Consider the following 14,131-nt stretch of genomic DNA (forward strand, 5'->3'; position numbering starts at 1 on the left):
GAGTTGATATTATAAAATGATGAGCAGACAGATAATCAGGAATGACTCAGTCAAAATACAAGTTGTCGGCTCGCTCGGGTTCTTTGCACTAAGGATCTGCGGCCTGCCAAAGGATGTGGTCCTGTCAGATAATTCAGTCTGCTCATGTTGTATTCATTAGCGAACGAGTGGAATGACAGACAGCCCACATTATGTCGCATATGTTTTTCTATACCACTGGCTACAGTTACAGCAGGTTGCAGTTTTGTGTTTGTATGTGTTTGTGTGTGTGTGGTGGTGGTGGTGGTGGGGATTTATGTTGATTATTAACAATCTAGGTTGAAAATGAAAGTTTTTCCTATTCCCAATTATTAATATAGTCCTGTACTGTGAGCTATACTCATTTACCTCTCCACAAATGATGTTATGTAAGTTGTGTGTGTGGATTACTAACAAGTAACTTATCACAAGCCTGTTTCTCCACTCTGTACAAAAACTCTCCTTTATTCACTGCCACAAGAGCTATAAAGAAGATACATGCTGTGTTTTCCTAGACACTTTGTAACATGTTTTTCGCAAAGGTCTAAATACTGTTTCAAGAGCTTTTCTCTGCTGATGCCAAAAATGTAAAGAAATGCTGAATACTGGCTTCGGTATTCAGTTAATTTCATATTGAATTTCAGGTGATGCCCCTCTTTGAAACGCTTCCTCTCAGGCGGTGGAAAAAGATCCGACTAACATTTTCAATTTATTGTTGTCACAAGACTGTCAGTCTCGTGAATACAAAGAGCGCAGTTTTTCCTGTGTGTAAGAGGAAGAGCAGATGTGATTCTCTCAGAGAGGCTGAAGAACGTTTGAAATTGAAAATCTGTTAGAAAGATGATGATAGGCAGAGCAGTGAGCTGTGATGTTTGGAGTTTTTTCCCTAATTTTGAAGTTTGTGCTTACTAAAGTGTGTGACTGTTCATGCATTGTTTACTGAAATGTTTCGTATTGTGTAGTACGCACGAATCAGTTTACCAATCCGGGACTGATGAAGGTTTGATTAAAGTTTGTTTTGGATATTGAGATTGGTGAGTTAGGCTCTCACAACCTGATGGTTTTCACTTTTCATAGTGCTGAAAATCTTCACATTTTTCCCTATCGGATGACAGCACTGACGGGATCATTACACCTGAAATTACTCCTCATATAAAAGCAAGTAAAGTAAGATTACAGTATTTAATCTGCAGAAAGTGATGGATATACTGTAATCAGTGTTGGGTATTGGTCAGAAACTTGCAGACAGTGATCAACTAATGGGTCTTCACCCAAAGTGTGCTCAAGGTCAGAGTTGTCATTTTACTGGCAATAACCTGTGAATTGTGATGGATTGCGAACTGGATGAGCCACATCATTGATATTCTGGCTCTGTAATGGAGTAATTCAGTAATTACATCATAGTTATTAATCAAACAATAAGCTACATAAGTTCTTAGATTGTCTGCGTGATTCGGGGGGGGGGTAGGAAAAATGTTCCAGCATATTTTTTTTATGTGCGTTGCACAACAGCGGCTTTAATGACAGTTCATGTGGAAGATGAGAAACATGTAAAAGTGACAAGAAAGTAAAGAGAGCGCCGCGCTCATGCAAGAAACAACAACCCGCCACTGCAAGAATAACATCAAAGCTGGATGGACAGTCTACTAAAAGGATTTGTGCAAATTACATAGGTGTTACAAGTTAATAATAGAATAATAGAATGTTAAAATCTAAGTTTGGGAACCATCAGTCACATGGAATAGACTGTAAAATCTAAACAGATGAATAGAGATAAATGTATTTTCTTATGAATGTACAAAAATTGAAATGTTGAGGTGAAACAGAAGAACCGTTTAAATTAAAAAGTTGAGTACTGTCAAGTCAAGTGTTGTCAAGTATAGTACTTGATTATTGTACTGAGTTACTTTCCACCTCTGCCTGAGTGTACCTGGTAATGGTAGGGCTTTGAGTCTTTTTAACTTCAGTGTCAATGTGAAAGACAGTCATTGCTAAAACACAAACCAGCATGCAAACAAAAAGCAAGTCCTCTAACAAGAGAAAAATGTATCACAGGGTGATACTACTGCGCACATGTTGTTACTCATATTCAAAGTAGTACACCAACTAGCACAGGCACGACATGTGACATCAGTTGAGTTTTCTGCCAAAAATAAAATAAAATCTGCATTTTCTTTTGTTGTCTATAGACTAAAATACATCAAATGACGCTATAACTGTGACTAAGAAGCTGGCAAAAATCAAAGGAGGAAATGCAACCTACTGATGTGGGTGCGCATTTATATTTATCACCTATAAATGTAATCTGGAACACCTCTGGGCTCTCCTAATCTGAGCTGGTAGGAATGTGAATAACCCGATGAAGGTTTTGTCAGTTTTATTATGTCACAAAGCAACCAGATCCAGAACAGGCATTTAAAATAGGTTCTCAATGAAAACAAAGTATAATAAGAAGTGGCAGCTGATGACAGCCACATGTGCAGACAGTTCATGCTGCCTGATGAGTCACACAGGTGACAAAGAGCGTCTTAAGCGTTAGGTGCTATTTCAGGGAGATGCTAAAACTAGTGCTCCTCGAGTTGTTGTAGTGTATCTGCTACAGAAACAATAAGACATTAATTAAATTAACACATTGCATGCACATGTTAGAAAACATCAAGCTACATAGTAAAAAAGGAACTTTTTAAGCTTTTGGTTCTTTAAAGGACAACGTTAATTGTTAGGGGGGGTGTCGTCTTTCAAATAAATGAGGAATTAAGGCTTGTTAGAAGCTTTGAAAGTTCGACATTGAAAAGAGCGCAAGACCAATATATTTAAATTCACAGTCTTACCAGGACACGGATGACATTTACTGCGCATAAAACTCCAAGTGGAGGGTATAAAGTAAGTAAAGTGATCAAATTTAGGGCAAAATGATTTGATGTTGAAGGAGACAGATGTGAGCATTGGCTCAAGGATATGGCTGTGGTAGCCAGTACAGTGTGTGTGTGTGTGTGTGTGTGTGTGTGTGTGCATATATGAGAGTTTCTAAAACTTCTACCATCAATATTTTACTGCTACTTACTTAGAACAGCGTGTGGCCTCCCTAACAGAGCTTAAGCACATACATGCACAGTTCTTAGATGACGCTTTTACCCACTGCTTGTCTGCTGCATATTCTATGGTATATATTTTTACCCCATTACCTTTTTTTTTTTAACTCTTAAGAAGAACATGAGTTTCTTTTTGGAAAGCACTGAGTTTCTTATTTCCCTCTCATCTGAAATTAATGCTGCAAAGTTCATTAGTAAATGTGCTTTAAAGAAAACTCCTGATTCCTAGTGTCACAGTTGGATATAAGGAATGTAGAGCAGTAGTTTAGGACCCAAGAGGCAAGACCTAGAGAGATCATACAGAAAGTCAAGAAAATGTGAGAAACCAACAGAATCCAAAAATGTGTAGAAAAAAGGCCAAAAAATAAATGCAAAAAAGAGAAAGACCGTCTTTTGCCCCCAGAACTTTCTTAATTCTTCAGGGCATAGAATCAACAAGGTGCTGGAAACATTCCTCAGATCTTTTGGTCCATATTGACGTGACAGCATCACACACTTCCTGCAGATTTGTCAGCCGCACACGGACGATGTCTTGTCTTCCACCAGGTCCAAAAGGAGCTCTGTTAAATTTCTATGTTTGGAGGTCATTTAAATCCAGTGAATTCATTGTCACATTCAAAAATCCAGTTTGAGATGACCTAAACTTTGTGACATGGTGTGTTATCCTGCTTGAAGTGGCCATCATAAGATGCGTACACTGTGGTCATAAGGGGGTGTACGTGGTTAGCAGCAGTACTTGGGTAGGCTGTTTAAACAGTGCTCTTCTGATACTAAGGAGCCCAAAGTGTCTCAAGATAATATCCCACCCACTAATAGACTTCGAGCACCAGCCTGAACCACTGGCACAAGGCAGGGTGGATCCATGCTTTCATGCTGTTCATGCCAAAGTACAAATGACACAATTAAGACATCAAGGCTCACCAGAAGGTTTCTGTTGTCCAGTTTTGATGAACCCATGTTAACTGTGACCTCAGTTTCCTGTTTCTAGCTGACAGCAGTGGCACCTTGTGTGGTCTTCTGCTGCTGTTGTTTGTGTTGTTCATTCTTCTGCATTCCTCAGTTGTAAAAAGTGGTTATTTGGGTTGATTTTGACATCCTATCAGATCCACTTCCTCTTCCGATCTGTGGCATCAACAAGGCATTTTCTCCCAGAGAACTGCCGCTCACTGGATTTTTCCTCTTTTTCTGATCACTCTGTAAACTCTTTGGGAAAATTCCCAATGCTTCTGAACCACTCTGACCAGTCCAGCTAGTCAACAATCATACTTGAATCACCATTCTTCATGATTCTGATGCTCAGTTTGAACTTCAGCAGGTCACTTCTACCATGCATACATGTCTAAAGTCACTGAGTTGCTGACATTTGATTGGCTGACTAGATATTTGCATTTACGAGCAGCTGAACGGGGACACCTAATGAAGCGATCCACAAATATAAGCTAGAGTGCAGCATAGAGGTATACATGGTTATTGTTGTAAAAGGTGCAATGAAAACAGTTGCTGAAGCATAAATAAATACAAGTTGATATTGGATCAATTTCAGGGGATGATCATCGGTGGCATCCTTTTTTGTGCCTAGTATCGAAGAATACTGCACCAACAGAATAGCTTTGTATCTGATATGAAACAGTGAAATTGTCTCCTAGGATTACAAACTGGGCTTGGGACCAATTTAATGAGCCTATGGTTTGCTGTTCCAAATCACAGCCTACCACTGATTTGACTGCAGCCGTGGCATGCAGTTCCACCAGCCCGAAATAGCCTCGTGATGATGCCTAATCTCAAGAGTCCTTCATTCCAGTCACACAGCCATGTGAAAGCAAGTGATCAAGTATTCTCTTGCATCAAAGTTGCATAATGAGGATGTTTTAAATGATATTCCACTGTAGACCTGATCAGATGGGAAAGCAGCGCTAAGAGAAGACTGTTATTATTTCTGTAGTTACAGATATGCATTCCATACGACGACTTTCTCCTCCGTGGCTCTGTGGGATTTTCACGGCTGTGGGATTTCCATGGCTTCCTATTCCCTCCCACTGCGTTCTCAACTGCACAGTAATTTACCATTCAGTCCTGTTCATGATTATGCTGTCAGCACTGTGTGCAGAATTGTTCAGATTTAATGAGTGATGGGGAGGAGGATGAGGAGGAGGGCGACCAGCAGCATTCATTCGCGTCTCGCTCACTCACAATTTTACATCTTTTATCCAAAAATGACAGAGCAGACAGATGAGAAGAAATGAATCTTCATCACCTAATTCTTTTGTCTGATCCAAGTTTCATCACTTCTAGTTAATCATCTTTTCTTTCATCATCTTCATTCTTTCATCACTTCAAATTATAATGACAGTTGTCTGTGAGGAGGCTGCATTTTGAATTTAAATGGATCTATTCTGCCTTTGTCTCACGCTCTAAATGACGCTACCTGACATGACATTAATCCTTCTGTGTCATAATCACTAACTTTCTATAAAAGATGGACAGTCACTGTGACATCACCCCGTTAGTTAGTTCTGTTCTGTTTTAACATCTTGAGTTGAGAATTTTGTCCATCTTAGTTTAAATAAGGTGGAAGCCACAGTGTAAAATAAATTCTTCTTTATTGTCCGTCACACAATGAGCATCATGTTGTATAACACACTGCTCCCCAGGCGCTAGATTGGTGGCTGCCCACTGCTTCACTGAGTGAATGGGTTAAATGGGATCAATAAAAGATACATTATTATTATTATAAAATAAGACTTGGTCATTAATTAGAGATCAAAAACATATCAATAAACTGTTTACTGAGATATTAAATGTGGTGAAAAGTAAGTTCATTTTGCCATGCATAGTCTGGCTTCTTTTTACAGTTAACCCTTTAAAGCCGATGGGAGCGGGCACGCTCTGTTTTGCGTAACTATTTTTAAATCCCGGTAGCACTGCAACCACGTAAGCTAGCGCAATAATTCTTTTTGCATATGAAACCGGAGGAGTTGTACATACATCTTATGCCATCAGCTTGTCCTAAGTCACAGTTTCCTTCCACATATGGCTTTGCAAAAACTGAATAAAAAGCGCTTGCAGCAACAAAAACATAATATTCCATAAACACGCTTTGCTGATCCGATCAGCTGTTTGTAACACTTCCTACGTCCATCAGCGTGAACTATCGCATGTCCTCCATGTCCTGCCCGAAACCGGAAGTGACGTCATTTTGCGGAAATGTAGTTTTTTACCATCAGGGCCTTATGAGCCTATACTGGTGTTTTTAAAAGTTATGTTTGACTTTATGACTTTCTGTGTCGTTTCTGGGATGCTTAGGACCCATATTGCACTGCTGGAAATAGTTTATTTTGATGCATATGCTGTTTTTTTTGCAAATTTGCATTATAATATTTATTTTTGTTTTTCCTGCAGTATATAAAAATTGGTGTATTTCAAAAAAAAAAACTATGAAGACACTTAAAATAAATTTCCTGTGGTGGGAAACTATTTTGTGCAACTTTTTTGTATTTACAGTTTTGAGGGATAAGCCTCTTAAATTTCTCTAACTAGAAATATATGTTAAAAAAACAAAAACGATTTTAAATTTTTTTTGTAGTTTTTTTGCACTTTTTTGCAATGTATGTAATTTCTATGCACTTAATGCATACATATTATTAAAATGTGGGCTAAAATGGTTGTATTGATGTATAGCAACTTGAAATGCTCCCAAAAATGGCTCTACAACATGTAAAAATATAATATAAGCTCTGGCGGACTTGGTTCTATGGTAGGTCTTAAAGGGTTAAAGAAGTTGCAGGTCTTTGCTTCTTTTATGAGAGCTGGAAGCTCTGCCCATCTTTTATATACAGTCTATGGAGCCTATAGATATGTCTTTATTATTTCTTTCTCTCTTATTATTTCTTATTTCTTTGTTATTTTTTGCACCATTTGACTTTGTCTGTTTCAGCACCAAACAGTCTCCAATTCACACAATATTCTCTGATTTTTAAGGTTAAATAATAGTAAAAAAGTTGGACTTTAAAACAAATGTTTTTTTTTATCTAGAAGTTAGTTTTTGTTTTCTTTGAAGTATTGAAATACTTCAATGTTTTTTCTTAATATTTACTTGAGTATAGTGAGATCCTGTAAATTCAGCAAATTGAGGCTGGATCACGAACACGGTCAGAACGCATCTGGTTAAATACAATTTTACCTCCTCCTGTATTGGCGGCTGTTTCTGCAAATACAGGAAGTTTTCAGCCTTTGATGGAAGGCGAGATGTCCCTTTCCTTATTTCGACCGGGCCGGCTTGTCGACCCAGTCGGCCCTGCAGTGCAGGCCCTCACCGATTGTGTGCCTCCAGAGTCCCATTAATTGTAGAAACCTGCATATGCCCCGTGATAATGAGATGCTTTCTAGCAACCGCACCAGCTCCCCTTTCTAACACTGGTGCACAGCACAAATGTACAACATCTTATGCCCAGACTGTGGCCTCTTCAGCCATCTGTAAGAACTGCCAGAAAGACTGTCGTACTTACCTTACTGTGATGGCTGATGAGTCATTGTGCCATATTCAGTTTAATGTTTTTGTTTTATGGTTTGCAGCTGAATAGTTGGTGAAGTCTCCTTTTAATGGCACAAAAAGGAGAGACCATAATTTATTGGCACTGAGTGAAAGTATGCTCACTTATTCCCCATTATTGTGAGTATAATGTTCTCAGTATACTGTCACTAAACGATTGTGTAACTTTTTGGTCACTGTTTGTTACTGTTTGTATTTACTGTGCAAGGAACGGGGCTTGCAGACTAGCTTTGGCTATAAATGCTGTGGTGCATCTCTTGGTTCATGTTGCATATTGTGTCCTATAATAATAAAAAATAAATAAAGAGTAAACTACATATGAAATAAATACAGTTCTTATACTGCTACAGACTTATTCTGTGTCCTGATTTTTGCCCTCATTTTTCTCTGCAGGGGTCTGGGGCAGAAGCAGGCTCCGGGCAGAAAATAGAAAGATGCAGCTCTAGTTTAGGGTTATGTTTTGAAGTCTTTTTGGTATATTTTCATTTTTTTGCAGGATTCACAGCATCTGTCAGATTAATATGAGCCTTTGAACTGTGGGAAGCCAGTAGTGGAGCAATGTGTGGTGTTTTAACTGGTGTAAAATATTACACATTACAGAGGGTTTTTTTTTTTTTTTTACACATGCATTCTTGTGTCATTAAATATTCACTTTCTATGCAAGGTGAGCTAACAATTGTAACATTTGTCAGAATGGCAACAGAGAAACTTTCCATGCTCTAAGCAGAGAGTGGAATGTAAGAAGTCATGAAGCATTACACATGAATTACTGTGATTTTTCACTCTTTCTTCCATTCAAATACATTTTTGTAAAGTCCCATTCATTGTTATGGGACTGTGTCACACTTGTCAGAGTGTTTTTGCACGCCGTTACAAAATCCATCCTCCTGTGTAATGAATAACGGTGGCAAATTTTATTTGACATTATAGCAATTTCCCTGAGCTCTAATTGTCCTTGGAAAGTAGCAATCATCACTCAGTATAACAGAAACCATTCCCCATTCATCAGAAGACATAATAAGCTTTATAGTGGTGACAATTGCAAGAGCGCTTTCTCTTCTGACTGCCAAGGACAATGAAAATGTTTGAAGTATATATAGAAATTTGTACAGATGAATGCAGTGAATGTAATGTCAAACAAAGGAGAGAGAGGGAGGCAAGTTCTGGATCTGGATCCTTCTTTAGTCACCAGTAAAATATATCAACAAATGTTTGATGCAGTGACCTGAAATTTGGTTCAGATACACCTGTAGATGAATTGTAGTCACCTTATTAATGCCTCAGAGTTTTCTTTTTACAGCACTGCAGTAAATCCATAACTACAGTGTTGCTATATAAACTCCACTGTAGACATGTAGTTTCTTAGAAATGTAACTTTATGTCATGTCATGAACTGCAGGCAAAGGGAATCCAAACGTAGATATGTGGAGACAGGTTAAATCAAACAAAAGCAAGTCTTTATTTCAGCTGATGGGAAAAGTCCAAAAAAAGTACATAGTATGGATGGATGGATGGATAGATTAAAAAAACACAGGTGAAGATAATCAAACGCAGTGAGGCAGGAGGGGAAGTAAAATTAAACACAAGACACTAGAGACAAAAAGACTATTAAAATAAAACAGAAAGGGAAAATTGTTAAATGGTGGGTTGACACAAGAGAATAAGACAGGAAATACTGAGGGAACAAATTAAACTCTAAAACTAGTACTGGTGTAGTGCAACACCGCTGTATGCGCTGTTTTAATAATCTGTGTATAGACTCCATTTTTTCTTTCCCTCCCACATCAGCTTGCTGGCAAACAATGACACGTCGAGTCTACAGCATCTCTACATCAAGGCTAACATTCATTTAGTAAACATGAACTCACAGTAATGCTCCCATTAGCATCACTTTGTCTGATGTTAAAGATTATGTCTGCTAAACCTTTGGTATAAAACTTTGGTATAATAGCACAGTTTTGGTGAAACTCTTAAATGAAAGAGCGACTGCCTTTTAGATTGTTTTAGATGTGGTTTGCAAAACTGACTTTCAGTTAGGAAATTCTAACAAAAACCTTTGCAAAGGTTTTCTCTAACCTCTTCCACCCTGGTACATTCACTGAAGAGGCCACTCAGGACTATTACGGCTGAAATAAGTGCAGTAACTTTTTGCGCTTCAATGCAGTTTGAAACTTTTTGAGTTTTAGGTGGGAGTCAAAGGAGCTTGCAAAGAAAAGCGTCTGGACTTCTTTAAGTTTACTTGAAGACGTTTCACCTCTCATCCGAGAAGCTTCTTCAGTTCTAAGGTCAAATGGTGGAGAGTCCCAGATATAAACCTAGTGGGAGTATCCCCCCACAGAGGGACAAAAGGACCCCCTGATGATCTTCTAATCGCCTGAGCCAAGGTGTGAAACTGGGTGTGGGTCCCAATCAGCCAGAGTTTCGGGTGTGTTCATTGTGAAACCTGGCCCCACCTTATCATGCGAATTCCTGAGGTCAGATGGCCCAGGATGTGAGTGGGCGTTAAGGCGTCTGGGAAGGGATCTCAAAACTGGATTATAGATGGCAGAGAGCTGGTGTCGTAAACCCCCGCCTCTGTTCAAAGATGGTCGCTCACAGTGGACATAGATGGCTTCTTTCACTCCTCTTTCAAACCATCTGTCCTCTCTGTCCAAAATGTGAACATTGGCATCCTCGAAAGAGTGTCCTTTATCCTTAAGATGCAGATGGACTGCTGAGTCTTGTCCTGTGGAGGTGGCTCTTCTGTGTTGTGCCATGCGCTTGTGAAGTGGCTAAAATGTATGTAGAACATGTGCAGTAACATCAATGTTTCCTGCCTCATTATAAAGTTGTTTTTTTATTAGCCTGATGTAAAATTGTAAGTATTTGCTGGTGTTTTTCATTTCTTATAATGGACTGGTGGCACAGTTATGCCGATTTTGTTGTATTTCAAATTCCTCTCAAGTGTCTCCTATTCATTGAGCCCAAGGTTGTTCATGTTGGCCTTCGGTTTTGCAGCTTTTGCTATATTTTAGATTAATTGGTACTCAGTAGGTTAGTGGAAAAATGACTTGCTGTTTGATCGTGACCATTTTTAACAAGATTTCATCTGAATTATGAATAATTTCTGCCCTGACTCGTCTCTCAGATATTGCATTACCTGTATGACTCAAAATCTTTACAGACGCTAAATACCGTGAATACTGATTAAATTTAACTTCGACCTTCAACTAAATCATGCACGACTCATGTACCGTTTCCCCTTTATGTGAGTCACTTATCTGAGGGAAACAGATAAGGGTTCAAGGAATCTTCAGGCGCAAAAACTTTTCATCCAAGGTCTTGAGCTCACTTTGGCTTTCGTAAGTTTCCCTGTTGTTTTTGACAGTGTTGTGTTATTGATCGTTCTCCACAGGAGCTGGAGCAGCAGTTTGAGAGGGAGCGTCAGTCACTGGAGGAGCAGAAGACGCTGCTCAGGCAGCAGCTGGATGAGCTGAGGGAGGAGCTGACGTCCAAACTCAATGCGGCCACTGAGGAGGTACGACACATTGACTTTGTAAAGCTTCTGTTCAAGTGTGCAAACAATATATTGTGGTAAATACGCTGCTCAAAAAAGTTGAAGGAACACTTTGAAAACAGATCAGAAGCATCTCAATGGAAAGAAAAAAAACTGTAAGGTTTAAATTTTATTCTTGACCTTTTAAATCAGTTTAGTGCCCGTTCTTGAGATCAGATGAAGCGATGTCCACACTTTGGTAAAAGTTTAGATTTTTTTTTAAACACACACACACACACACACACACACACGCACACACACACACACACATATATATATATATATATATATATATATATATATATATATATATATATATATATATATATATATATGTGTATATATATGTGTGTGTGTATATATATATATATATATATGTGTGTGTGTATATATATATATACTATTACAGTTGTTTTAACTTCTGGTCAGTTTTGTCAACACAGAAAGTTTAAGAAACCTACATCTGAATCTTGAGCTTTTCAAAAAATGTGTTCCCAGAGTGTTAGAACCTACTTGCTGTTTTTAAGCTGAAGTAAAAACACATTTCAGTCATGTTAGCCCCTGAAAAATGAGCTGAGGATCGCTTCTAAGAGTCACAGCTTCCGTCGCTCTTAAAGGACACAGAAAAATTAAGTGGAAAAATAGAGCTTGTAAACTCAAACTGAGCCCAGGAGAGGAGGTAACTGGGTTCGAGATTTCTTTTTATAAAACTTTAAAACCAAAGCTTCCGTTTTAATTATTTTTGAACCTGACTGCACCTGAGCAGGTCAGATCAGCTCTGCTGCAAAACAACAAGACTTTAGTACTTGTGTAGTAAAGTAGCTGAACAAGAAAGAATAAAGATGAGAGTTTAGCTCAAATGATTATGAATGAATTAAATTGATTGCATATTAAAACACTGAATCAGTAAATGGTTTTCAGTTTCAAGGTTTCCTCAGTATAAATCTGCTGCCACTGTTTGTTGTTGTTTTTTGGAGTACTTTATGCAAACATTTTTAGCCACTACTTCAGACATTTGGGGAAATTAATATGTGATGCATTGCAAAACTATTTTGCTATGTTAGCAAAAAAAAAGTATATGGGCTTGGCTCATTTAAAAATCTGAAATGGAAACAGTCATTGAATGTATTTTTGATGGAAATTCCACCTCGCTGAGCCTAAAATGCTGATGTAGTTTCAAGGTTGGTGCCACACTGAGCTACAGCCTGAAGTGTAACAGAGAGGAGGGTGTGGACAGAGTCTATTCTCTCTGCCTCACTCTGTCTGTCTGTCCTCCCTGCAGGTGTCTCGTCTGCAGCAAGAAGTACAGCAGGGGGAGAATGATATTAAAACAGCTGAGGGGCAGATCTCCACACTGAAGGAGGCGCAGGACAAGCTGCTGGAGGAGCTGGATGCTACCCGGGCCCGACTGAGAGAGACCAGCAACCTGCTGACTGCACTGCAGGTCAGGCAAACAAAGCACACGTCAGCCTGGGCACTGAACTTTACAACAGCATACTTAACCTCAAACATCTTGATGCATGCTCAAACATCCAGGTGAGGAAATCCCAAAAGCTTGATTCTGTTTATGTGGACGTAGTGTTTTCAGTGGGAGAAACGTTTCATCACTCATCCGAGTGACTTCTTCAGCCTCAACCAACTGCAGGTTTCCCCAACCTTATAAACAACTGCTGCCTAAGCAAAAACCCTTAGTGTTCCCTTATTTGTCAGGAGTATCGGAACAGTTGTGACGCGTTTTCTCTCAACACTGCATCTCTATGGCTTTCAAACCCCCAAACACGCTGCACCACTAATTGGCCCATCCTGAGGATCGGGTCCCCCAGCACAAACAGAGTAATGCAGTGTACGCTGTTAAGATTTCCATGATTTATACATCGGGGAAACCAAACAACCTCTGGCAAAGCGGATGGCACAACACAGAAGAGCTAACTCGCACCTATTTACACCTACAGGCTTTCACTCTACACTCTTTCAATGATGAGGATGTACACATCCTGGACAGGGAGGAATGCTGGTTTGAGCGGAGAGTCAAAGAGGCAATTTATGTGAAAAGGGAAAGAACATCTCTGATTTGAGGAGGGGGCCTAAGGGTACATCTTTCACCATCTTAAAATGCTGTGATTGCAGCCATTCCCCAACTCTCTGTGAATGGTATTCATCGCCACTGATCAGTGGTCATTGATCAGTGGTTGTTGATCAGTAGCTGTTGATCAATGGTCATGACAATTTGTATATTAATTTGTATGTCAATTTGTATATTATATTCATTCTGTGGTGCTAGTTTCAGTCATTATGCTAATGTACTGTTTATAAGGTTGGGGAAACCTGCAGTTAGCTGAGACTGAAGAAGTCACTTGGATGAAAACGCTACGTCCAGATGAACAGAATCAACTTCCTGGGATGAACCTCGAACCTTAACTTATCTGTGAAGGAACAGTTCACTCTAAAATCAAATAAACATTTTTTGTTTTTTTCTGCGCTGCTATTTATCCATAAAGATTGTCCTTCTCCTAAGCATAATGTAACCAGATAGCATTTTCCTTTCTTTGTACTCATCAAAGTGCTAAAATAATATATTTGAAACACTGCAACAATGTCTCTTTTTAAAAATTAGTGGCCTGGTTTAAAAAAAGAAAATCGTAAATTTTGTTGTAGCAGTTTCTCCTTTTCTATTTTTAGCATGGCTTCTGTGTCCCTGCTGTGTTAGGATGTTAGGATTGACATTGCCAGAAGCCAACATGTTGTGCTGTCTGTTAGCAGTGTCACACTACATAGCTTTATTTTTTTGTCCTGCAAAAAATCCACCTACGAAGCTGGATTCTCTCCTTAAAAAAGGAAAAACCTGATTGAAAACTGGGCCTAATATCCCACAATGCTTTGTGAAAGGCCGTCTATAACTGATTGTCACTTTTAAGGCATCCCATACTGGCCTTCCTT

General features: G+C 39.0%; 1 protein-coding gene across 4 annotated transcripts in view; it reads left to right on the forward strand.

Moving 5' to 3' along the window:
• fam184ab (family with sequence similarity 184 member Ab) overlaps nt 1–14,131 on the forward strand; it is a 201,699-nt gene that overhangs the window by 106,793 nt on the left and 80,775 nt on the right. For all 4 annotated transcript variants that reach the window (XM_084953110.1, XM_084953112.1, XM_084953111.1 and 1 more), the window contains 2 exons: nt 11,054–11,176; nt 12,477–12,638. In XM_084953110.1, the coding sequence (XP_084809236.1) occupies nt 11,054–11,176; nt 12,477–12,638 (285 nt within the window). The remainder of the gene's footprint in view (nt 1–11,053; nt 11,177–12,476; nt 12,639–14,131) is intronic.

Source organism: Perissodus microlepis, chromosome 15 (genome assembly GCF_051167445.1).
Source record: "Perissodus microlepis isolate ML-2025 ecotype Zambia chromosome 15, ASM5116744v1, whole genome shotgun sequence".
Lineage (NCBI taxonomy): Eukaryota > Metazoa > Chordata > Actinopteri > Cichliformes > Cichlidae > Perissodus > Perissodus microlepis.